This window comes from Artibeus jamaicensis, unplaced genomic scaffold, assembly GCF_021234435.1.
Source record: "Artibeus jamaicensis isolate MK-2021 breed Jamaican fruit bat unplaced genomic scaffold, CSHL_Jam_final scaffold_3151, whole genome shotgun sequence".
NCBI lineage: Eukaryota > Metazoa > Chordata > Mammalia > Chiroptera > Phyllostomidae > Artibeus > Artibeus jamaicensis.
The window spans coordinates 259,129-285,213 of NW_026522037.1; the positions used below are offsets into that span (position 1 = coordinate 259,129).

Here is a 26,085-nt window from a genome sequence, read left to right on the forward strand (position 1 = left end):
ACCCACCGGCTGCAGAGCTATGTCACCCGTCTGGAATGCACTTTCAATTCCTCCGCCTCCCCTCCCCCTCTGCCCTCCTCCACCTCCTCTCTTCCCTTCCTTCCCCTTTTCTTTCCCTCTGTCTTCATCTTCATCCCCCCCCCCCCCCCACACCAGCGCCAGCCCATCACTCCCACCTGCAGCCCCGGGGATTTCCAGGGCTCCCTGAACCGAGTGGGCGGGGCAGAAGGAGGAGGTGCCCTCAGCCAGGGGTGGGGTTTCCTCCAGAACCTCCCCCCAACCCCCACCCCCAGCCAGCAGGGGAGGCCAATCCCAGCATCACCTCCTGGCCGCTGGCCCAGAGCAGCTAGAGAGGCCCGCCCACTCCGCACCTCAGGGCCTGTTTTTCCAGCTTTGGGAAGTGGCTGGGCCAGGCCAGGTGCTGTCCCCACAGCCTCCTTGGAGGAGGGGGCACGGTCCTCCCCGCACCCGCCCATTCCTGTCTGGGGAGCATTCCATGGTTCCCCGAGTCCTTTCCACCTGCACCCCTCCTGCCTCCAGTGGGTCCCAGCTCGTGACCTCACTTTGCTTGGCTGTGGCCTCCACAAGAGGCTGGACCGGGTGTGGCCCATAGGTGTTGAGAGCAGGACAGAGTCCAGATGAGGCCGCCTCAGTCCCCCAGGGCAGCCCTGCCCCACCCCCTGCTGCTCCCAAGGTCGGTCTAGGGCCCAGAGCTGCCCTGGAGGTGGTCAGAGCCCCAGAGAGCTGCCTGTGACCCCCGACTGTTCAAAGCCAGCCCCACAGCCCTCCCTGCTCGGCTGCAGACTCAGCAGGCAGGCGGGCAGAGGGCCCCGTGGGCCTGAGTCTCTGTTGGCAACATAGGTGAAGGGCTGAACTTGGGGGAGAGGCTTGGGGGGGGGTGCCGGGAGCATTCCCAGGGGGTTATCCGCCCTCAGGAGAGGCCCGGGCCCCCACGTGTCCTTCCATCCCTGCCACCCTGGCCAGGGCCCCCCCACACCCGCCCCTGCCGAAGCAGGGACTCTGACCACACCACCTGAGTGCTGTCCCCTGCCCCACCAGGCGGCTCGGGGGGCACTGGGCTGATCAGTCTGGTTTCCCCAAGCCCTCCAACCCCACAGTGACTACTGGTGAAATGACCTGAGCCATCGTGAGTCCGTTCTAAGGGACCCAGGGCCGCTGTGCCCCTGGCCCCCTGTGCCCTCCCCAAATCTCAGCCAGGAAGTATAGCAGTAGCTGGGACGTGGCCTTGGGGACAGGTCTGAGTGGTGCGGCTGGCCCGCTGTGCCCGGCCTCCTAACCCAGCACTGGGCCAGCAGGTGGACAGCGTGGAGCCTGCTGTGTTGAGCCACCGTCCAGCTGACGAAGCCACCGCAGGGCACCACGGCCCGGCTCACCGCGCTGCCTCCCCACGCCGTGCGCCCGGTTTCCTCCCTGGGCCTCTGGGAGCCCGCTCTGCACAGTGGTGCCCTCTGTGGAGGAATCTGGCCAGCCCTCCTGCGTTTGATGACCAGTGACGGGCCAGGGGGGCAGGGTCAGCCAGGGTCCCAGCCAACCTCTGGCAGAGAAGGCCATGCCTAAGCAGAAACGGGGTACACTGACTTGCAGGGGGTGTGGGGTCCTTTGAGCCCGGTGCCCTAGCCAGGGTCTGACCCCCCTTCTCCGAGCTCCTCGTGTCTGACCTGGAAGACAGTTCCCGCGGGCTGTGGGTGGGTCCAGAGCTCGGTCAGTCTCAGCACATGGGGTGGGGGTGTATTGGGGGGGTGGCTGTGGAGAAGACCAGAAGGAAGCCGGGGGTGGGGCTGGGACATGCGGAGGTGGCAGGCAGAGTGAGCCAAGCAGCTGCCCTGGGTGAGGTGCCCACAGCTGGGATGGGGAGTGACCTTGGACAAAAGCCCCTGTCCAGCTCAGGCAGGGCTGACTCTGCCTGATGCCCCCGGCCCTGCCTCCGGACCGGCCCTCGGGCCTCCTCTCCTCAGACTAGAGTGTCCAAACCCCAGCGTCCAGGGTATGGCCACGGCCTCCCCCAGTCCCCACGGTCCATGACCACTAGCGTAGTCTCAGCCATCCTTACCCCTCCGGGCGGCCACCTGCACAAGGACAGCCGTGTGGGGACACCAGGGACAGACTGACATGCAGAACTCCCATGAGGATATCTAAATTCATGAACTCCCCATTAGGGTCTATTTTGAAAAAAGGGAAATACAGGTGTTCCCAGGAGTTTGGGCATGTGACCTGGGCTCCCTCCTCAGAAGCATCTGGAATGTGTAGGATTTGTTTTGAGGCCTCGGTGGTCTCAGCAAAAGGAAAACAGAACTTTCTTCTGACTCCGTGGCGTGGAGGAGTGACCGGGGAACCCTGAGGCCCCAGCTGGTGCTCCGGCCTGAGCTCTGGTGTCCCCGCTGTGACCTGGCGAAACACTGTGGTCCGTGCTCTCAGGTTCTGCACAGCTAAACGCCCACGAGGTTTTGTGCGGGTTCAGGGTCAACCACTGCATAAGCGTGTGAATCTTCACCGTGTGTGGAGTTGCAGGGACAGCTGTGCCCGGGCCGACAGGGGCCCTGTGTTCCTGCCAGAGCAGCTGGGGCCCGAGGGCCACGGCTCTGTGAGCCCTGCTGTCCGAGCCCCAGCGGAAGACCTGACACTGCTGGGCAGAGCCAGGTCCTGACCTCCAGGGTCCATAGTGGTCGCTTCGGCCTCCCCCTCCGCGGCGACCCTGAGAATTTACAAGCCACACCATCGGCGAGCTTGTGAGTATCAAGGACATGTCTGTCACTTCCACGTACCCGGGCGCCCTCTCACCTCACATCCTCAGAGGCAAAGGCAGGGGAAGGGATGTGTCACCAGCTGTCTTTCCTGAGGGCACTGCAGCCACCAGGGTGAGGGCAGGGAGGGGCCTGCCAGGCTGCCCTGCAGCCCAGAGGACGCGGACAGCCAGGCTCCCTGCCGGACGTGTTGGGGGAGGCGGAGGGCCGCGCGGTTCGAGCCGTCCTAAGGGCAGCGGCACACCTGCCCCAGGCCCCACTTGGACACCCACATTCCCGGCTCAGCTGGTGTCTGGAGGTGAGAGTGGTGTTCCCACCTCGCAGACAGGACAAGCCAGCCCAGAGAAGATGGGGAACTGATGCCACGGAGCTCACGGGAAACAGGACCAGGTTGTGCGGCTCGTGACGTGGTGAGGCCTGTGGCTCTGCATCCTAGAGGGCTGGCATGGTGACCTCACAGGAGGCCGGGGTGGGGGTGGGGTCAGGCCAAAATGCGGCCTCAGCAGGAAGGGGAAGTCTGGCCAGGGAGGTGGGAGCCACACGGCGGCCTGGAGGCAAATGTGGGAGTGGAAACCTGCAGACAGGTGTAGGAGGGGCCTCGGTCAGCCAGTCCCCAGGCAGAGGTTCTTAGGGCCCTGTGGCCCCCAGGCCCACCGGGGGTCTAGGGTCCCTGGGCCCAGGATGAGAAACCAAGCAAAGGTCCCCTGCCTGGGGAGCTCAAGTAGGAACCAGGCCAGGCGGCCCCTGGAGAGGGGCCAGCCCACCAGACAGGCGGCTGCAACAGAGAATTGAGTCACCAGCTTTCTGATCCTCAAGGTCCAAGAGCCGGGTGAGGTCAGCGCTATCAGGACACCGAGGCTTCCTGGAAGGGGGTGGGGACAAGCTGCTTCTGAGGAGCCCCAAGCAGATGCCAGGGCCCGTGGATCTGAGTCTTGGAGACCAGAGCCCCAGTGGAAGCCAAAAGAGGCTTTGGGAAGCAGGACCTGGGACCCCTAAGTCAGAGTGGGCCTCCTGGGCCAGGAGCAGCCCTCTCCAGGTGACCCCAGAGCCAGAGGGAAATGCCCAACCTCAGAGTGAATCAGTGCCCACCCTCGGGGTCAGCCGCCTCAGGCGGGTGCAATGAGCCCCGTACTGTCCGCTGCGAGGCCGACCTTGTAGGCCCAGCCGCCCAGCAGGGACTCAGTGTCACTGAACCACTGGTGGGACGCTCAGTGGCACACGCTCACAAGGCTGTCCCCTGCCACACCCGCCCCTTCCCAGGAGCAGCCTCGGGGTGGGGTGTCCACGCCAAGTCCCCCAGGGCAGCTGAGAGGCCTGGGGATGCTCAGGGACTCAGGCAGGACATGGGCTCCCTGTGGCCTGTCCGAATGTCCGCAGCCCCCACGACACCAAGGGTGGACTGGGCTCTGCATCCATTCCTTCCTGTGCCCCGGGCATGGCCCTGGGGCCCAAGATCGAGCAGGAACAATCGCCCGGATTGTGGGCTCAGCTCTGGCGCACACAGCACGCTTTCACGGGCCCACAAGATGGATCTGTGCCCGCCTGGCGCCAAAGGGGCCAGGCCCAGCTCCCAGCTGGGAGGGTGCTGCCGTGGCCCATGCCCCCTCCACCTAGAGCATCACACAGAGGCTTCCTGCAGCCGCCAGCCAGGCTCGGGGACCAGGGTGGGCCCTGCCCCCCAGCTCGGGGCACCCAAGGTGTCCAAGGGAGGCCTCAGCAGCAGCCCAGGGGTGCCCCTGGCCCCTTTGGGAAGGCTTCCTACGGCCAATGTAACCAAAGGCCACAACCTCAGCAGCGTGAAGCAGCACAGCTTGGAGGGCGGGATCTGAGTGGGTCCACGGGCTGTGTGTCTCCAGTGGCCCAGTTCCATCCCGAGTCTGCACAGGGACTGGCCACTGACCCCGGCCGGGCCCAGGCTTGCAGGGAGGCACGCCGGCCCCGTGGAGGGAGGCTTGGGCTGGGCGGCAGGTGGCAACCCACCTCCAGTTTCTCCTCTGTGACCAGGTCCCACCTGGGACGGTGGGGTGTCCCCCATGTCACGGCCTCAGGGCGCACCCGGGCTCTTCCTCCCAGCACGAGCCACTGGGCAGGGGGCAAGAGGTCCAGAGGCAAGAGCAACGGCCTCAAGGGCTGTCCCCGACACCCTCCTTCCGGGGGCACATGGTCATTCTGTCTTCCTGCACATGGGCTGCTCTTGGCGCTGGTTTCCGATGAGGAGTGGGTGATGGTAGAGGCATCCTAGGACTGGGTCCCAAGGCCCCTACAGTTGTTCCCACCCACTCTCCGAGAGAAGCCAGACGCCACGTTGTGCAGAAGTCCCAGGAAAGGCCACGTGCTGAGGGGCTGAGGCCCCCCACCAATAGCCCCGGGGGCCACAGGGCAACAGGGCCTCCAGCCCCAGGCCAGCCTCCAGAGGCCCCTGAGCCTGGACCCCTGGCTGCCTGTTCCCGAGCTCCCAACTCCCAGCATGGAGAGACGGTCAGTGTGGGGCAGCCGGGGAACTGCACAGGACTTCAATGCTCAGCACCGAGACACGCACAGAATCGTGAACAACATTTATACTGGGAGGTTGGAATGAGCGTGTTTTGGATAGACTGGGCTAAGTAAAATACATTAAAACGAGTTTCCGCACAGGCACAGGCAGGAGGCGGGAGTGCCAGGGGCTGGAGGCGGCAGGCTTCATGGGGACAGAGGCTCGTCTGGGGGGACGGTGAGCTCCAGACAAGAGCAGTGGTGACAGCCCCACAGCAGGGTCCTCATGCTCTGTGCCCACGACCTGGACACTTAAAAGCAGCTGAGGCGGGGAACTTCCTGTCGGGGGTATTCACCGCAATAAAAACAGGGAAAAGTGTGTTCTCCGAGTGGTGAGAGAACACACCCGGGTCGGCGGGGGGAGCTCGCCGCACACTTCGAGGCCATGCAGCACAGGACATTTCGGCAAATACGGCGTCACACCGCACGGCCAATGCCCAGAGGCACGCAGGCAGGAGCCAAGGTGGGCTCACGGCAGGATGTCAGCTCTGCTTCGGTCACCAGAAGCCACCAGGTGGCCTGCGCTGGCATGGCCAGGCCTGTGTGGATTGAAGATGCGTTTGGGGGGTTGACTCAGGTGTGGGGGGTCCTGGGGACTGGAGTTCCGATGGCAACCGGCACAGGGCGAGGCCTCCTGTCTTACTTTGGTTCTGACAACTCTGTCCAAAGAGAGTTTGGGGGACCCTCCCCTCCTTCGCAAGGTCTCCCAGAAGCTGCTTTGCAACTCGGGACAAGCAGATGTCCCTTGGGGCCCCCAACACCGAGAACAGCACTCGCTTGTCAGGGAAACCATCTGGGCGTCCCTGCCCAGCAAGCAGCCCAGTGGGCTCGGACTGTCTGGCAAAGTGGCCAGTGTCCCAGACCAGCTGACACGGGCTGCCCAGGACAGGCGTCACCTCCACCCACAAGACTGCCCTGTGGGGCCACCTGCGGCTTCTACAGGACCCGCTCTCTGGCTTCAGCCTCAACTTCCCGCTGGAAGCCCTCGGGCCTGTGGGACACCCCCTTGGACATCATTGTCCCATATCAGGGTCCAGAACCGGTCACTTGGGCCCCTGGAGAGGCGGGTGATCAGAGAGGCCGTGGCCCCAGCAGGACTGAGCCCGCCCACATGGGGCCACCTGGACCACTGCAGCCTGGCCCCTTGGCCACAGTGGGTGAGCACACTTCTGCGTCCCCCAGGAGATGAGAGAGGGAATGGGGGACCCTAAGATGAACCCACAAAGCACGGGGAGACGGGAGGTGCATGGGGAGGGGCAGCTGGCACTGCCTCGGCCTGGGGTGCGCCTGGTTTGCCCCTGTTTGTAAAATGCACAGGTGACTATTTTATTCCACGTGTGAGTTCGGAGGGAGGGCAGTCCCCACGCTGCTGGGACGCCCTGGCCCTCAGCCCCAGACACAGATGAGCGACCAACGGGTGGTGGGCGGCGGGCAGCGGCAGCTCAGACGGTGAGGGAGATGAAGCTGTTGTAACGCTGGATGTTCCGCTTGAGGATCTCAGAGCAGGGCCCCAGCACACGCTCAAAGCGCGGCCGGTCCAGCTTCACGCACTTGAGGGGGCCCCGGGCCACCACAGTGGCCGCCCGGGGCCTGTTCAGGAGCAGCGCGATCTCCCCTGGGGACGAGAGAGGGTCACATCAGTCACCCCACCTGGGGGAAGGGCTCTCAGATTTGGGGAATGCAACCAAAACCCCAGGACGATCGGTTGCTTTTGATTCCAATCAAGCGAGACACGTTCCGTGCCCCACAGAGTTTGGGGCCTTGGGCACTGACCGTCATTCCCCGGCCATCTGATGTTCAGCATGCAGCCTGGCCAGCCTGGGGCAGGTCCTGTGCTCCAGGGGCAGCCCACCGCCCAGACGGTGCCAGGTGGGGCTGCCTCCCCGGGGCCCCCTGACGCCCCTATCTCGGTGTCTTCCCAGGGCCCCCCTGCACTCGGGAGGGCCCCACTCACCGAAGTAGTCAGAGGGCCCAAGGCGCCCGACCTCCATGTACTCCTCGTTCGGGGACCTGCGCTGGAGGACCGAGGCTGTGCCCTGTGGACGTTGAGGGGATGTGGGAGGGTCACGTGGGGTGGGCTCCCCACCCCCGCCAGCAGCCCCCCACAGATGAATTCCATTTTCCTCCTCGTGGACAGAGGGTGTGGGGTCTGAGCCGGGTCTGCCGGGGCGCCTTCTGGAGACCCATCCTCCCGGGAACGTGGGCCGGAAGGTCTGTGCGCAGCTCCCAGCCGACCCTTGCCAACTCCCAAGGAGGGCAAGCATGTCACACCAGGCACACGGTCTCAGGGTCACTAACTCGCAGCGTGATGCGGCCCCTCCCCGACCCCAGCAGAGCAGTGCCTGCAACCTCTTCAGGTTCAATGATTAACACGAGGCTTTGGGGGTGAGGCAGAGCCCAGGGAGTGTGACTCTGAAAGCCTCTGCCCTCGGGGGCGGAAGGGGGGTGGCAGCCTGGGGCCCGATAGTCCCAGGTGGGGACACTGGCGTGGCAGGTGTGGTTCTGAGCCGGGTCCCTGGCCTGCCATGTAAGCAAGTAAGTGGGGCCGAGCCCGAGACCGCCTGTCCCCCGTAACCAGGAACAGGCCTCGGTGGAGCCGGAGGGCGAGCCTCTTGCACGGCCCAGTGCACGAGGTGTCTCACCAGGAGCGGCCCCCCGACCGGCTGGTCTTAAACTGCCCCCTGGTTTAACTCCATCCACCCAGCGGGTCACAGCCCCCTTCATCCTGCCTTCCCGGGTGCCACATGCCCTGAGGACACTGAGCAGCTGAGGCACGTCCTGCCCCCGTGCAGCAGCGGCGAAGGTGACTTGGCACCCGGGGGGCCCAGTGCGCCGGGCTCAGCCCACACGGCTGGCCACGCCTGGTTAATGTGTTACACCGGCTGCGCCGCGGTCTGGGAGACGGCAGGTCAGGGGCTCCTGTGGTGCCGCTGTGCCTGGACACCCTCGGCCGGTCCTGCTCTCGGCATTGGCGAGTTTATGACACCGGCGGGCGGATGGAGCAGGACGGGTAAACTGCCGTCCGCACGGAGTGGAACGCTGCCACAGAGACGAGCGGCCCCAGAGAGGAACGGGGCCCCGGCCCCACCGGCCAGGACAGCCTCTGCGCCACTGCCAGGGTCTGGCACCTGCACAGGCGCCGGGCACAGTCCCGGCTCAGGGCCACCTGGGGGCGGCGGCTGGGGACCCCACCATAGATGAAACATGGTGGGCCCCCTGTAGATGAAACGTGGGGTGACAGACAGCGTGTGGTGGACCTCAGGCCCTGCACCTTCTATTCCTGACACAGGGACACTGGCCTTCCAACCCACCTCAGACCGGCGTCCGTTCCGCCCTGGACCGCACTCACCTCTGAGAGTCAGGCGCGCCCAGGGCTCTGCGCTGAGGCAGCATCAGTGCCCCCCACGGCGGCAACACTGGCCCGAGGTGGGCAAAGGTGAAAGCTGGCCACCCGCCCACTTGCCACGGGGTGTCTGGTAACAGAGCCCGTGACGGAGGGGCCACACGGGGCAGGGCCACCACCCATGGGCCCACAACATACTTCACGAGTGTCCAGAGCCTCGTCCAGGCAGTTCTTTGTTACACCTTGAAGGGTGTCCGGCCAACGGACAAACCAGCCCCATAGGGCACCCTATCTAGTGACCGCTCCACCCCTGGACCTCAGCCCGAGACGCCAAGCCAGCCGGCGAGGAGGAGGAGAGCGGGCAGACGGGCCGGGGGGCGGGGCTCCCACGGCACCGCCAAGGTTCCCACGGCCCGGAGACAGGCGTGGCCAGCACGGGCCTCGGAGCTGCAGGTCCTGGAAGTGGGCCGTCCCAGCCACGTTTCCCAGACGTCCTCAGGGGACGTGAGCTGGAATTTTTGGGGCTGAAAAAGTACATTTGCCAAAATTGTAGTTCATATTCCCCAAATTTCTCAGCCATTGATTCTAACTCAGCTCTAAAAATAGACCAGGTCACAGACCTGAGGTCACAGACCGGAGGATGAAGGAGGGAGAACTTCCTGCCTTGCTCTGGGGGGCGGAGGGTACAGGACCTGTTTTCCTGTCCACTTTCTGATTTTTAAACATTTTCCTGCAAAATCAGAGACAAAAGCGACGTTCTAGAAGGGCAGGTCTCTGACAAGAACAAAAAAACATTCAGGCCGAGGTGGACACAGCCCGTGGGAGTAAGGACGCAGAGCCTCCCTTGGGCCCTCTGGCCTGCACGGCGGAGGCTCTGGGCTTGGGGCACCAGGGGGCCCCCCAGGACTCACGGCAGACGGGGCTCCGGGACAGCGTCCATCAGCTGCACCGAACATCACAGCCCAGAGCGAGGGTCGGGGCTGCGGTCTGCGTGCTGACAGGGCCTGGGGTGGAGGGGCTGGGATACCCGGGCACACACATGCTCCTCCTGCTCACGGGAGGTCACGGGAGGCCACGGGACAGGGGCGCTGGTTCAGGCAAACGCACGTTAAGAGAACAGCGTCAGAGCCTCAGAGAGAAGCGGCAACACTCCCGTAACCTGAACGGCGACTGGAAAGGCGACCACCAGCACGCTGTTCCCTCTGGCCAACGTGGGCTTGGGACGCTCAGACGTCACGGCAGGGTCCCGCGTGCTGTGGGGACATGTGCTTTGCCCGTGTCTTCCTGTATTTAAGCAGGAACAGGTCCTAGGGGCACATGGGCCCATGTGCGCAGGCCACATGCCCTCACACCACACATGCAGCATTCACACGCACGTGCACACCGCACAGTCCGTGTCTGTGTGCCCCCGGGCAGCCCTGGGACCCCCAACCGGAGGAGCCCCACACCCACATTTCTCAGGCAGCAAGCGCGGTGACAAAAGCCACGTCCTCCCCCCGGGAGGCACTTCCGCAGCCTCACTGACGGCTGAGTCCCTGCAAGTCCGAGCTGCGCCCCCACCTGCCCGCCTGCCTGGGGCCCCGCAGGCCTGCTCTCAGGGCAACGGGAGCCCCCGCCCGCCTCTGCTGTGCACGTCCGTCACACACTCCGGGCCGCACACCGTCGTCAAAACAACTGTGAAAACACACTGGCCTGGTGAGCGGCCGAGGTCGCTTTCGTGCCAGTGTTTAATGGGTAAGCCATGGGGCCGGGGCCTTGGCTCGGGGACAAGCCGGCGGCTTCCGTGGGAAAACAACACAGGCGTGCAGGTCTGGCGCCGGTGCAGAGGCAGGAACAGGTGGTGCCCACTGGTGGGGGTCCCCGCTGCACACCTGTGGCGTCTGGTGCTCCGAGGCAGGCGGTGCCCCCCAGGGGATGTCACAGGGACACCCAGGGAGCAGGGCCAGTGCTCCCCCTTGGTGACATAAGGAGAGTGGTCCAGGGCACTGGCCGGCCTGTCCCGTCCCTCAGACCCAATGGGGGTCGGGTGGCCACAGGTGCAGCCACTTCTGCTTGCCCCCTCCCTGGGGCCCTGGGACAGAGGCCCGCGGCCACTCAGGGCATTCGGCTGCCTGGGGGTCCTCTGCTTCTGCTCAGGGTGAGTCTGCATGGGAGGTGGAAGCATCACCCCACCGGCAGCAGCTGAGCAACACGTGAGAGGCACCCACAGACAGCAGGGTGCGGATTCTTATCTCGTCCGTTTAAAGCCGGTCACCTCAGGAGTTTCTAGACTCCGCAGGACAAGGCAGGAGAATGTCTGGGGCCTGGAGCCAACCTCGGTCCCAGCCAGCTGGGTGGCTGAGCATGCGGCCCATGGCTTCTCCTGGCCTCGGTTTCCCCACTGGGGCTGACTTCCCAGACTCTGGCCAGACTCAGGGGAGGTGCCAGGGGCGTGAGGGCCCCCACCTGTAGACTCGCCCAGAACTGAGCACCTGTTAGGGTTCCCAGACAAACTTCGGATCCGTGGTGACAGCCTCTGGCTGCTGCACAGCTGGCCTCCGGAGGAGCCCAGGGCCCAGGGGGATGGCGGTCCCGAAAACACACCCCACACCTGTCCCTCGAGGCCATTTGCACCGCCCTGGGCGATGACTCCAGGGGGAGATGACCGGAGCCAGTGACCGTGGACCCAGGCCTGGATCCTCCGGCCGGTCAGGGAGAGGGGGGGGGCATGAGGAAGACAGTGCCTTCCTCCTTGGGGGAACACGCTGAACCTTCATGTGTTTACGTTCGTAAAAATGTAAGAAGTGGAGGTGCCTTGGTCTGCTCAGAGACAGTCGGGGGCGGGGAGAGAGAGGGCGGCGCGGAGATGCGGCACAGGGCGGACACCTCACAGGGCGGACACGCATCGAGCTGCACCTCTGTCCAAACCCACAGCAGGTCCAGCACCCGCAGACCCTCGTGTGCACAGTGGACTCAGAGGGATGCCGGTGACAGGGTCACACACACACCTTCTGGGGGCGCTGACGGAGGGGGGGAGCCATGCCTATGGTGACGAGGAAACCTCTGTTTTTGCCCCTCGATTTTTCAGTGACCCAAAACTGCCCTAAAAATAGTCTTAAAGAAAAGAGCCCGGTGAGACCCTGAGCTCTCCCATTTCGGGAACCCGGGGCCCCCAAGCCAGCCAACGCCTGCCACCGAGGGCCACCTGCCCAGCCAGGCTGTCTGGAAGAGGGCTTCCTCCAGCTCGGCCTGGACGGAGAGGTTTCATTTTTTAGCTGATAGGCTGGGCCGAGAAGGGGGCCGTCGGCTCCGACCTCAGCCAGGGAGCCACGCTCTGCCCCCGCCACCCAGATGTGCCTCTGACAGGTGGGCAGGCGGGTTCCGAGCCCAGGCCCATCCTGTACAGACACCAACCAGCGAGCATCGGGGAGCACGTATCCACATGCTGGTCCTGAAGCGCAAGGCACAGGGGCGCCACTGGCCCCCTGCCTGTGTCTGTGCCCCTATGGACAGTGCCCACACCCACCACACCTGGGCACCGTGCCACCCCCTGATGCCTGCTCACACCGTTCCTGAGGGTCGACGGTCCCTGTCCCCTCCTCGGGCCTCTCTCTGTGCGGGACCCCAGCCAGTCTCTGACAGCTGGACGACTGCCCTCCTCTGCAGACAAACGGCCCACTGGCTGCCCGGGCCCCGCCCAGCGGCAGTCGGCTGCACAGTGGGGGTGCAGCCGGTGCCCAAGGGGGCCAGGGTCTCCGGCCCACATGCCCCATGACGAGGGTGAATTCCTGGCTCGTCCCCTTCAGACACGAGGGGCAGTCTGCAGCGGTGGACACGCACAGCGTCCACAGGCTGGCAGGGCACATCTGATCCAGCATTTCCATGGCAACGCCTCCAGGGCACAGCTAGTGTGAGAGCAGCGGAATTTCACTCCCGGGATTTTATGGGAACCGGCGGGTGGGGTCCAGCTGCCCCCAGGCTGCACAGAGGTTCCCAAGGGCCAAGAACAGGGAGAACACAGCAAGGGGAGGCTGCATGGTAGGCGGGTGCCCACCCCCAACCACTACGCCCCTCCTCCGAAGGTCCCCTGCAGAGCACAGCCAACCGGCCACTCTGACAGGGTCTGCAGCAGTTGGGCAGTCTGCCTGCCTCCCAGAGCCAGCACCTTCCCGACGCCTTCTGTCCCCTTTCCGCCAGGACCCGACTGCCTCTCTCCTGGGGGAGGCCAGCCAAGCATCCCACCAGGGGCAGCCAGCCACCCCTGCAGGCCCCACTAGGGCTCCATGCTCTCGGGCCTCCACGCACTGCCCAGCCTCCGGTCGCCAGAAGGGGTGCTGACCACAGCCCAGGCCACCTCCGGCCCACGGGCGGCTGCAGGTCAAGCCTCACAAGTGATGGACGCCGGGGCGTCTGCGGGGCTGTTGTGAATCCTCCACTCGCTGCTTCAAGGAAGAGAGGACAGTGGCACCAAACCTGCCAGTCAGGGGGTGCCCCAGCCTACACCCCGTAGCCCCGCTCCTCACGGAGGCCTCCGACCCTGCCCACAGAGAGGCCAAACGGCCTCCCCAGCCGGTGTGGCTGCAGCCGGCCTGTCCCGGAGGAGCCAAGACTCTCCAGAGAAACAGGAAACCGGGTGTGTCCACAGCTGTGCGTGTGAGGACACGGCTGGTGGGCCTCTGCTCCAGGCGGTGATCAGGGTGGACCCCGAGGCCCATGGTGGGGACGTCCCTTCGCCCGGTGATCCGTCCAGGCCCTCCACACGCATTTCTGATGATTTCATCACGGCCTTGGACGCCTCGGGGGCTGCGTCCCCAGAAGACAACAGGCGACTGCCGGAGTGGAGCCTGCGGCCCACCCCTCGGCTCCCAGACCACTAGCACTGGGCCGCAGGGCTGGCGTGGGCCAGGGGGCTGCCACCTCTCAGGCCCCACAGGGTGTGGCCAGGCAGGGACACAGTCCAAGTGGCCAGGTAGCACATTTCAAAACAGAAGAGATCAGATTTTTATGAGAAATGTCCTGATTTTTAGATATTGGCAGTTTATTCGCTCGCACACGGAAAACACGAGTGTGTAAGCAGGTGCACACTACACACCCCGTGGGTGACTCGCAGCTCTTCCCGCCCTCGAGGACAGAGCCTTGAGCTGTGACGCCGTGTGACCCAGGGGCGGCCCCACAGTCCGCCTCCCCACTCGTCCCCACTCCTGCTCCGAGGGGCTGCTCCCGGGGGACCTGGCTGGGATGCAGCCCTGGGGGTGGAGGGGGCACACTGACCATGAACAACAGCTGCTTGCCCTGATCAGTGACAGGCACTGTGAGGCCACCGCAGATGACAGCCCCAGAGCCACCTGTCGCCGGCCCTGGGCGGGGGTTCACAGATGGGAAAAGTGAGTCAGGCATCTTCAGTGAGGAACCCTGGCTCCAGTTTCTAAAATTAAACTTTCAACCTGAGATAGTTCCAGACGACACACGGTTGTGAGAAATGACGCGGTGTGATCCCTCGGGGCCGAGTTGCACCCAGATTCTGACCAGGGACAGGACTGCAGCCAGAGCCCCGCCCTCCTGCGTCAGGTCCTGGCCACCCGTGGGGGTGGGGACACCCTGTCTTTGGAGGAGGCCCCTGGGCTTGCTCCCGAAGACCACCGGTGTGGGAGTGTGTGCCCCAGCTGGCTGAGGAGGACAAGGTGTGGGCTGGGGGGTGGCAGACGGCCCACCTGAGTCACACGCCCAGGCCCCGGGCGCCCCGGCCGGACTCACCTCCGTGATGATGAAGAAGTCGTCCCCCGGCTCCCCCTGCACCACGATCTTCTCCCCGTCCTCAAACTGGGCCGGCTCCAGGGCGTCCGCCACCGTCAGGCACTCCCACTTCTCCAGGGACTCTGGGGTGGGGGACAGGGGCACGTCACCCTGGTGTCATCACAGGGACCGCCCCAGCCCACAGCTGCAGCGGGGTTCATCGGACGGAAGGACACACAGAAGGAGGGTTTCTGGGCCGGGAGGGCCCAGGGCGCCTGCGGACACCCTCGGCATCAGCACGGGGCTGTCCTCCCTGGGCCCGGGTCCGAGTGGGAAAGCACTTCTCTCACGCTCCGATGACCAGAGCCGCTTGGGCTTTGTGACGATGATAAGAGTTCACAGGGAGCCCTGGGGCCATGCAGGTTTGGAACCACTCAGAGTGGCCGAAGCTGCTGCCCACTCGAAAGAAACACTGCGGCTCCTCACTCCGCGGGCTCGGCGGCAGCTCGCAGGCCCCGTGGGCTTCCCTCACTTGTGGTCAGAGTACTGGACTCCAAAGCCAAGTCCAGCTTTAATGCTCGCAAACCCGCTGACGTTCCGTCCCTTCCCACTAACACCCGTCCGTCACCCTCGGGCAGGGAAAACACCAACGTGCCTCTTCTCAAAGAACACGCGATGGCCTGATTCGCTTTATTAACTATTTTTTGGCGAGAGAAGCTCCCCTGGCCTGTGCTTACCAGATGCTACGTATGTAGGTCAGCAGCTAAAAATACGAGGCCGAGCCTTTATTTTCGATCTGGGCTGCGAGCAGGGGCTTCTCTGCTCAGACCTCCTGGCGGGGCTGCTGGCTGCCAAGGCCCCGCTGCCAACCCGCTTCGGGGAGGGCGTGGGAGCCCTGGCCGGCCCAGCACCTCGAGGACACAGGCACACAGTAGGTCTGCACCTTGGCCAGGCGGCAGCGGCGGCTGCATGCACTTCCCTGTTACTAGAAACCTGCTGCAGTGAGTGTCCCATGGGTCCCTCGAGCCCACGTGACACCCTCTGGGAAGGTCAAGAACCTGCAGTGTGGAGTCGGCCACGCCCCTGTGGCCCCAAACTCAGGGCTGCGGTTTCTTGGCCCTTGATCCGTGTCCTTCGCCCTGTTGCTTTCTCTGTGGCCTCTGTTCCCAAGCTGCTGACTTGCTGCTCAATAAACCCTCCGTGGCGATCTATTTTCTGTTTCCCTGGATGTGCCCTCTTCCTGCCTGGGCTCTGGTCCCAGCTGGATGTGGGGGCAGATGGGGCTCAGCTGCTGCTGCCCTCACGACCAGCCCTGTGTCCGGACCAGCTCCCTGCTCCTGGTCCTGGACCGGACAGGTGCCTAAGCCGCGCATCTGCCCAGCGGGCCCCGCCCCCACCCCAGTGGTTCCTGGCTGTTTCTTGTTTCTCGCACTATGTTCTTAGGGGACATGCCTCACGCACAGCCCAACCTGGGGTTGCTCAGGCTGGGGCACTGCAGGGGTGCCGCCGGGTGGTTCCCCCCAGGGTTCCTGGGGCCGCCAACTCAGCCGTCACTGACCTGCCCTCCCGTGGACCAGAGCTGCCCTGTGCACAACAGCAGCTACTACCACCCTTGCTCACTCACTTCAGTTCATCGGATGAATGAACTCTCAGCCCCCAAGTGCAGCCAGAGAGGCAGCACGGCCACCTCCACCAACGCCCCACTGGACAGGCCCCAAAGCCCCCACATCAGCAGGAATATGTTTACCAGACCCCAGGACGGGCAAGCGTCCTGGTGGGGCGGCAGCAGGAGCCGCCAGACCTGGGGGGACAGCCCGCCTGCCCGGGGACCGAGCCCTGTATGGCCACCAGCCCCGTTACTGGGAAGCCCCAGCTTCCGCTCAGACAAGGGCGCCGCTGGCGCAGAGCCAGGCGGACAAGGAAACACGGCCAAGAGCACGGGTGGTGTGGGGCCAGAAACAGCAGTGTGTGTCCATGCACACAGGCAAATGAGTGTTCACACGCATGTGTGGGCATGTATGTGGCTGCAGCGTGCATGTCCCCCCGCCCCGTGCCCGGGTGCCCAGACTGACCCAGGATGGAGACCTTGCTGAGGAACTCCTCATACATCTTGCGCTTCCGCAGCGTGCTGCCCTGCAGGGAGAGAGGAAGACAGTGAGGCAGGCGCGTCCCTGTCCCCCCAGGGACAACAAGCTCATCAAAGGACACCCATGAGCGGGCCACGTCCCGCTGGCCGCTCCGGTGCCCAGAGTCCAGTGCGCTGCTGCCGGTTCCCATGCCCCGCGCCTGGTCCCCCAGACAGAGCACCATGGAGCCGTCTGAGCAGCCCCCCGCAACCCCACAGGACTGTTGGCCCAGTCTGGCCACAGAGACAGCAACTGTGATGGTGGGCAATCTGAGCACATCTGTAAGGGCCCCCCACACTCCCTCCTGCTGGCTGGGACTAGGAGATGGTGGATGGATCCCTTGCAGCCGGCCTGGGCCTTTGTGAACAGAGGTGTGAGGTGAGTGAGGCTGGTTCTCCAGCCTCACAGAACCCCCCGCCCCTCAATGGGCCCCAGGACAGACCTTCCAGTGTTCTGGAACTGACAGGTGTGATGTGGTTTAGGCCACGTTTTAAGTTTTCTCACACCCAGTGTGGCAGCCAGCCTCAGCCTCTGCCCCTCAACCCCCTTCCTGGGAGTGGGGACCAGGGCTAACCAGCTCCCTAAGGGCATAGTGAAGAGGGCCTGTCTGAGACTCCTGGAGCTGTACAGGGAAGGATGTCGTGGCTTTGGCCTTGGCTGCTATCCGATGGCTCCACCCCCAGCAGGTCTGCAGAGCAGCTACAGCACCTCGGGCCCAGCACCAGCACCTACCGGTGAGCCACCGCACAAGCAGCCCCCCACCCCATCAGGCTTGCAGACCACACAGCCCCGGAAGTCCCCACACTGGGCCACCTGCGGCACTGCTTCCTTTGTGGCCCGAAAAACTGTGTTCAACAAAAGTTCTGCCGCTGTCACAGGCCACTCCATTGCAGGGCTTCGTGACTCACCCACCGCTGACACCTGCAGCCAACCCTAATGGCAGTGGGTGCAGAGTCCCCGGCAGGGAGCAGACACAGCGCCCGGCCATCCCCTCAGCCCCAGGCCACTGACTGGACTGGGATACACACGCATCACGGGGCAGGAGAGGGTGGCCAGGGAGAGAAACGGGGAAAGGGCTCAAGAACAAGGGCCAGACAGGCAGCACGTGGCACAGGCTGCCGGTCCCCAGACAACTATGACAAAAATGCGCCAGCAATGGTGAGTGGGCAGGGAGGTCAGCACCCAGCACCAGGGGGTTTTCCACGGCTGTCTGCTCTGCACTGCAGGGCACTGAGGCCGACCCTCCTCGTGGGTCACCTGCTGGGTGCAGACTGTGCCTAGTGCCTCCACCCCCACACGCCTCCCACGTGCCCCTCAACACAGGAGCCGCATCCACACAGGAGGGAGGGCTGAGCCCTCCAAGGCACAGGCCCCAAGGATGTTGCCGCCCCTGCCTCCCGAGCACACGTCCCAGGGTCTGGCATGGAGGCCATGCAGGCTGCCCGGCTGAGAGAGATGGGTGCTTGTCCAGCTGGACAGTGAGGTGTGGGGGTGCCGCCTGTGTCCCTGAGCCTCAGGGTACACACCCCAGACCCCCCACTGCTGCTGAGGATGGGGGCTCAACCACCGTGTCCTGTGCTATTGGTGGTGGTGATGAAGGTGGTGGTGATGGTGATGATGATGGTGATGATGGTGGTGATGGTGATGACAATGGTGATGATGATGGTAATGATGAAGAAAGACTACGAGAGACTCCGCACACTCTAATTCCAGCCGCAGGCTGCCCGTGACCCTGGACCAGTCTCGCCCTGTCTGAGCTTCAGTTTCTTCTCCATCAGGAGGTTGAGCGTCTGGCTCCACATTCTCTGTGTCTTTGATCTGGGCTCCTCCCTCCCTCTGGGCTCTGCCTGGAAGGTTCTTTGTCTGATTCCCACTGAGAGGCGGGGACGCCAGCCCCAGAACAGCCTGCCCGCTGTCCGATGGTGCCAGAGGACTGTGCAGACAGGCGCTCACCGCATGTCCGTGCTCGGGGGACCTGTCCCTGGGAGAAGTGGACAGAGGAAGCACCCCGCCCCCCACTGTTGCTACCAGATGGAGCTGCCTCCTGGGTCAGCTGCTCTCTACCCCTCCAGATCTTCCCGGGGGTGCATTGGAGAGGGGTCACAGCCTGCTCATACCACTGGGCTGCTGAGTGGTGGGTTCAGGACTGAAACAAGACAGCCCTGACCCAGAATCGAGGCCCACGCTCAGAGCTCCACACTGCCGGGCAGGCCTCACCACCCCCGCTGCAGAGGGCCCCGCGCGAGGCCTGCCCACTGCCCCTCGTGGGGGACCAACCTGCCAGCCTCACTCGACTGGGACAGTGAGACTCGGCCCAGCCACCTCAGACCCCTGCTGCTCAGAGAAAAGGCATTTCTTCTAAAAATAATTTATAGTTCACACAGACGGCAGAAGTGATGCCCACTCGGGGGAATGCAGGCACGTCCACTTGGGGCCGAGACCCGAAAGCCCCAAGTTGGCAAACTCAAATCGCTGGCGAACACCTCTGGGCCCCAGTGCTTCTCCCTCATGGCGACAGCCTAGACCGGCGAGGGGACCCTTCTGCAGCTCCCGTGGCGGCGGGTCCCCGAGTCCCGTCTGGGGCATCGCCGTGGACTCTGGGCATCGCCCCAGGGGGCAAAGGGGATGAGAAGAGTCAACCTACCCTGTGGCCCCACCTCGCAGACCGGGAGCTGGCGGCCCAGGCCAGCAGGTGGGGTCTCGGGGCTGTGGCTCAGGTGCCAAAGGTCCCAGGCTGGCGGGCATCTGGACAGCCCAGCACAGCCTCCACCACAGGATTCTGACTTCAAACACCCGGGTCGCACGTCAGACTCAGGTGAACACAAGGGCCTACAGCCTAGAAGAGGGGGAGATGGTGGGGACTGCCAGCCCTTTGGGAGTAGTAGAGGGACAGGGCGACCCCCTGGGGACCCAGAGCCTGCGCTTACGTGTCAGCAGCAGCCCTGTCCCTGTGGACACCGTGATGCCCATCCCCGGTGCCTGTGCCCGCAGGCCCATCTCCAGGCTAAGTGGGCACAGGGTGACCCACTCTCTCTTTCACAGCATCGAACTGCCCGTATGAGGGCCTGATGCAGCTCTGGCGGCCCTGGGGACACGCCCTGCGGTGGGCACCCTGTCATTTCCCGGCCGGCTTGAGTGGCTGTGCGGGCTCCCAGCACAGTGGAGACTATTCTTAGCCCACAGGGACCCCGAATTAACTCGGAGGAAGTGCCAGCTGCCCTGGTGGTTTGGGAACTTCCCTGAATATAAGGTTCCAGCCACAAAAATCCCACAGCCGAGAAGGGCTCCGCCACCAGCCGGATGGCGGAGGGAAACAATGGCTCCCGCAGCCCCGGGGCCAGGTGCGCGCCAGAGGCGGGACTGAGCGCTGCTGCTCTCGCCCACCTGCCTGGTGGTGGGGTGGGGGCGGAAGGACACCACAGGGGGTGGACGTGGCGGAAAGGGAGGGGATGGCCGAGCAGGTTCGAGACAGAGCAGAGAGAGAACTGTTTCCACCAGCACCACCCTGGGCACAGGGCCATTCCCGGGCCTCCCCAGTGGGTGCTCAGCGATGGGGAGCCCCTCACATGCCGGAACAGCTGCTGCATCACGACAGACCAGGAGGGGCACAGGCAGACACCTGTTCCCCCGCCTGCTGGGAGGCGCCCAAGAGGGGCAGCCGGGTGACACGCCTCCTCCAGGCTCACAGGGCTGGCTGCTGACTTTTTCTGAGACTCCCCTTCCCTGAACCACAGCGCCACGCCCCTGAAAGGGGTGTGTCCCCAGGTGTCTGCCACCTTTTAGGAAGCTTCCCAGATCCTCCCCAACACACCCTGCAGCTCGAGGGCCCTGCCTGCCAGGGGGCTCGGGTTGGGAGGCTCGGAGAAGCGCTTGCCCGCGTCCCTCACCATGAGGATGCGGCGGTAGCTGTCGCGGTCGATGCCCCAGAGCTTGAGGTCCGTCTTGGCTTTCACGGTCGCCGCTCTGGGGGTGCCGTAGATGAGTGCCAGCTCCCCAAAGCTGCCGCCCTCGCTGATGTTGGTCACCCACTCTCCGTTCACGTACACCTGGGGGCGGCAGGGGAAACGTCATTGGGCCACGTGGGGGCGGCACCCCAAGCCAAGCCTGAGGCCCCTGGCTGGGGACGGAACACGGTTCTCCTGCCCAGGCCTGGCCTCGGTGCCCGCCCCACCCGGCCCTGGATCATGGCGTCTAATCCCAAAAGGCAAGTGGCCCTCAGAGGCCGGCGCCAAGGGGACAGGCCAGGGCTGGAGGTGGAGGCTGCCCGTCAGGGCCCCCGTCTGCAGGGAAGCCCGCCCTGCCTCCTCCCCCCAGGCGGACTTCCACCCAACTTTCCACCACGACGGGCCTCTCTGGGCCTTGTTTTCCCTGACCGCATGCTGAGTAACGGCCCTCGAGAACGTGAGGGGGTGTCTCCGTGTCGCCCCCCCCAGGCCCTCTGCACCTGGCAGACTCCTCCACCCCGTCATTCATCAGCCGCCTCCTCACCCCCCTGCAGCGGCCCCTCCCTCAGCCTGTGTCTCTCCCAGGGCCTGAACTCGGGCAGGGCACCCGAGCTCGGGGCAGCCGTCAATGGGACAGCCAGGCCCCACTGAGAGGGCCCCGGACAAGACTCGCTTTCAGCCGCGTGGGCGACGCCCGTGCAGCGTCCCTGCAGAGTGTTCACGGCGCCGGCCCCGCGTTGCAGAGAGAACGGTGCGGATTGTCCATTATGCGGAGCGCTCACTGTGACTGGACACAGAGCAGGCTTTCTTCCCCCCGGTGTCAATGAGCCAAAGAACAGCTCCCGTCGGCACGCTGGGCGCAGATCCGGAGAGAACAGGTCACGGCGAGTCGTGGACGCCACTCTGGTCCAAGTCAATGACTCGTTATCTCGGTCATGAGGGCCACGCAGACTCGCCCGGTGGGGACCGCACCACGCTGGCGGGGACCTGGGCCACCACAGTTTAGAGGGACGTGGGGACAGCGGCTGGGCCAAACAAAGCCCCCAGAGGGGTCTGCGTGTCCTTCCAGTGAGGCTCCAGCACCCAGGGAGCCGCTGCCCGGACCACACCCAGTGCACTGACTGACACATGTCCCGCCCAGGAAGGGAGCCGGGGCCGCACCTCGAGGCAGCAGGGTGCCCGTGTAGCTTCGCCGTGGACGAAGGACACCCGTCCTGGGGTTTGGGGTAATGGGGCGGCAAAGAGAACACGGTTCAGAACCTCTGCCTCATTCGAAGGGGCCCAGAGCCCATGGGGAGGGGGCAGGGCTGGCAGTGGTCAGCGCGACGGGCTGGATGGCGGGCACCTTAGGTCCCCTCTCTCAGCTGGTCCACCCACGGCATCGGGTCTGGTGAAACCCCAACCACAGCGCCACGGAAATGTCTGTGCGCTTGAATCCTGTGTGCACAGCTCGGCGAGTTTCTGCCACTGAGGTCAAGCTGCAGGGTCTCTGGGGCCCCTGGGGTCCAGCGCGTCTCAGGGATGAGGCACACGTCCCTCGGCCACATACGTCTGGGGGCTGAGGGCTCGGTCCACCCAGGTCCACCCCTACCCGTGCGGCAGGGGTCAGTGCTGGACTGATGGCCATTCTGCTGTCAGGCTGTGGCTTCAGGCAGGGACACTGTGTGGAGGCCACACTCTGCCCTCTCTTTCGGGAAACACCTGGGGTGGCATGGGTGCCATCTTACTGACCAGTGTCCCCAGGGGGGTTCCACCAGCACCCACCAAAGAGCTCAGGAAGCCAAAGACAGAGGAGGTGTCTCTACAGAGCCACCCCTGGGGGCTGCGACCCCAACTTTCCAGGACGTACCCCAAAGCGGGGTCCGGTGCTGCAGGGCAGGGCGGAGGGCCCAGAGCCTCGCCACGGGGCGGCCAGGACGCCCTTCCTTGCCAGCAGCCCAAGGAGGCGTCAGAGAAACCCATTGTGTGGCCGAGGACGAGCCCCACAGAGCACAAAGGGCCGTCTTTCTCAGGACACTGGCCTCTGTCACCACGGCCAGCGCAGCGCCCAGCCCCACCCCGTGGCGCACACAGGGGCTCCTTCTTGCTTTGTTTTATTTGCTGTGTTTTCTTCTTCTTTTAAAATATAAACAGTGGGAGGCTCCACTGGGCCTGTACATGTACGTGCACTCCCGCCCTGACATTTCGAAACCATTCCTTGGTTTGCCCGTCCATCTGTCTGTCCGTGCAGCAGCCAAGTGGGCGCTGAGTGCCCTCAGGCTTGGAACTGCGGAAGCAGGGAGGAGCTGAGAGCACTGCCCACCTGCCTGAGCAGCGGGGGTCTCTGGAAGCTGGGGGAGCTGCCAGCAGGGGCTGGGTGCCCGGGGAGGGGGCCGGACCTGCTGCCTCACTCTGCTGCCTGTGCCCCCCAATTCCAGACGCCACAGAATAGACAGTGGGGCTGAAATGGGGCTGCCCACACAGGTGGACACAAGAACCAGGCCCCGAGCTGCCGGCTGAACCAAGGCGGACACCACCGTGAGGCCTTAGCCCCCCAGCTCCCGCCACCGCAGCCTGGGTGAAGCAGTCGTTCACGTATGTCCCCAGGCAGCTGTGTGTGTTTTCTCAGGTGAGAAAAAGCTAATGGCTCACCTCCTCCTTCCTTCCCAGACTCCCGCCACCAAGGGGGGTGCGCGTCTGTGCAGGTGAGCCGTGCAGGAACACCTGAATCCCGTGCCCACCTGCAGGGCGTCCCCTGTGGCGGCAGCAGCCCGGCCCACCTGTTCTCACCTGCCAGTCCAGGAAGTCCCACCTCTCACTCTGCTCTTCCCACCAGGTGAACCCAGCCCCTCCCCTCAACGGCCGAGAGCCCAGAACACCTGGTGGGGGAGGGGGCTGGTTGGCTTGGTTTTAGCTTGAGGTGCAAAGACCTCGCCCGTGAAGCTCCTGTCTGTGGCACCTGGGCCGAGTGGGACAGCCACTCAGATTGCTGCCACTGCTCGGGGTGGCGGGCGGCCAGGCAGCCTCCCTCCCATGGAAGCCCAAACCCACCAGGGCTCGGGCCCCTCACCAGCCCCGCCAGCCCCCCCCCACAGAGGCCCTGGCACAGTCTGGGGGAGGGCAGCCTAGAAGGCGCTGAGCTGCCAGAGAGAAACTTCACGCCAGCTCTGGGCCATGGCCATGGCTACTCAGTTAATGGGGTGACAAAGTAGCAGACGCCCCGACATCAAGGGAGAGATACCCACACACCCACGTCCACGCAGCACCATTCACAACAGGCGACAGGTGGAAACCGCCCCGGGCACCCGATGAGTGGATAAAGGAAATGCGGGCGACCGCTCTGCCCTGAACAGAAAGGGGGCGTTGACCCCCACGGCCACGGGGACCAGCGCGGAGGACGCCGAGCTGAGCGCCGAAAGCCAGACACAGGAGGACAGACACAGTCTGTCTCGGTGTGAGAAGGTGGAGACCGCCCAACAGAATGACGTGAAGGCCGTAGAACCGTGGAACGTGCCTCACGGCTCCGTACGGGCCATGTAAGAGTCATCAGCACGGTGAATTCCCATTAACTGCGTCTTTCGGGGAGGACAGAGCTGAACACCAGGCGAACTCTGAGTGACAACTGCCACTGCAGAGGGGGACACTGCGCAGGGGCCTGGCTCCCACCTTGGAGGCCGGAAGGTGGTGCCCCAGACGCCCCGGGCGAGGCCCCAGGGAATCCGGGGCGGGAGCCTGGGGTGGCCTGGCCCCAGCACACAGAACCAGGGCGGAAGCGGGTTACAGACGGAACTGCCTCCGGAGCCTGCGGGGTTGGCGGCTGAGCGTCCTTCCAAGCAGAAATGCCACGTTCCAGGAATAAAACAAATTGCCGATATTTCTGTGCTTCGGAAGAGGAATTATAGCTCCGGGTGACACACACCACGACGGCAGGCACTTTGGTCACCGTCTCTGGAAAACTGTCATTTAAACTGCACCTGGGGCTTTTGGCATTCGGTCACCTGGCGGAGACCCAGGGTGCCACAGCCTGAGGGTAGCGTCCACTCCACAGAAGGGACAGTGTTCAGGAAGCCCAGACCAAGCCCCACCCAGTGACAGGGTAGGGCCCTGGGGGGGGGGGTCCAGACATTGGTTAGGGGCAACAGTGCAGACTCAGGGTCTGCTCTCCACTCCCCCACCCCAGGGAGACCAGGCCACTGTTGCTGCACAGCCCCCTGAGCACCTCGCCATCCCCGTGTCCCTGCCACCCCGTGCACGGTGAGGGACGGCATCCTCTCCCCTCTGGGAAGCACCTGGCAGAAATGAGCCCACCAAGGGCAGTGCCCTGGCCTCCGAGAAGCCGCTGTGCTTCCTGCCCAGGGACAGTAACACCAGTGCCAATAGACCCTGCAGCTCACCCAGAGCCAGCCTGCCACTCACCCCGGATGCCTGACCCTGCAGCTCTGACCCCGAAGGTGTGGCCCCACCCCCACTGCCACCTGTGTGCTCACCTGTGCCTGGCTGCCCCCTGGAAAGTCTGGTGACCCTGGGGGGCTATGTGGCCCCGACGGACACTGTGGGACAGCCCCATGTCCAGGACGGCAGCCAGGATGCAAGGTTCTGTTCAGACATCCTGACCTGCTGAGGCCAGGGCTGGGGACAGTTGGACCTGCCAAGACCATCCATTTAGGGAACCCCCAGGTGTGAGGGGGCCTTGGTTCCCTCACAGAGTGCCTCCCCGTGTCCCCTGGCCCTGAGAAAGGACAGCAGGCGCCTGGGTGATGAACGGGCAGACCGGCCCCTCCCACCCTTGGTTTGCAGACAGGCGGGGGGGAGGGGAAGGGTGCAGGGGGTGGGGGTGGAGGGGACTCAGGGTCTACAAGAAGTGCTGACCTGCTGGGCCTGAGCATGTGAGTTGGGCACTGGAGGAGTGTGAGCAGCCGGGAGCCCTCTCCAGGGGAGATGGCCCCAAACCACAGAGCAATCTGCTCCTCAGCCCCGAGGCTAGACCCCTCCCTCGGGTGGGGGGCCCCTGGGGTCCAGGAGCTGGATCGGGCGGTGGTCACCAGCTTCTGCCCACTAGGGCTTTCCTCCGAGCAGGAGGTGAGGAGACGGGGAGCAGATGCCCAGCAGGTGGTAGGACGGGACAGAGGACAAGAGGAAACCACCGGGGAACTGAGGGGGACAGAGGGCCACAGAGCCCCAGCAACCCCGCCCGTCACTGGGAGCCCATTCAACCATGGAGGCTGGGAGCACAGCCCCGGGCCCGGGAGCCAGGCCATGGGCCGGAGGGCTGCCTGCCCACACGGGCCAGGGCCACCCCTGAGACCCGACGCTGGGCCCTCAGGCTCCTTGGGAGAAACAGCAAAGAACTTGGGGCAAGGAGGGGCCTCCTCGTCTGCTCACTCAGGAGACCTGGGCAAGACGGGCAGTTCCCATTCTCACTGCGCCGTTGGAAGGTGCCAGTGGAAGTGGACGGAAGGCCCCGAGACGTCACGAAAAGGGGAGTGAAGGAGGGGGCGCCAGGATCTGGGCCTGCGTGGGCTCCCGTCGAGGGGGGACAGCCTTGTCCCCCAACATCAGGGTGGCTGGAAAGCGGTGCCGGCAGGGCTCTGCCTGGGCCACGGGGGGTTCGCGGGGCAGAGCAGAGCAGAGGGGGCACGAGAGGCGAGAGCCCAGGGCGAGACCTGCATCCTGAACCTCTTGCTCAC

General features: G+C 64.7%; 1 protein-coding gene across 4 annotated transcripts in view; it reads right to left on the reverse strand.

Annotated features, from left to right (window-relative positions):
* Positions 1-5,315: 5,315 nt before the first annotated feature.
* The window catches only part of PRKAR1B (protein kinase cAMP-dependent type I regulatory subunit beta), a 42,914-nt gene continuing 22,144 nt past the window's right edge, over positions 5,316-26,085 (reverse strand). For all 4 annotated transcript variants that reach the window (XM_053656930.1, XM_037137859.2, XM_053656931.1 and 1 more), the window contains 5 exons: positions 20,363-20,521; positions 16,422-16,482; positions 14,371-14,492; positions 7,249-7,330; positions 5,316-6,909 (listed from right to left, as the gene is read on the reverse strand). In XM_053656930.1, coding sequence (XP_053512905.1) covers positions 6,737-6,909; positions 7,249-7,330; positions 14,371-14,492; positions 16,422-16,482; positions 20,363-20,521 — 597 coding nt within the window. In that variant the 3' untranslated portion in view covers positions 5,316-6,736. The remainder of the gene's footprint in view (positions 6,910-7,248; positions 7,331-14,370; positions 14,493-16,421; positions 16,483-20,362; positions 20,522-26,085) is intronic.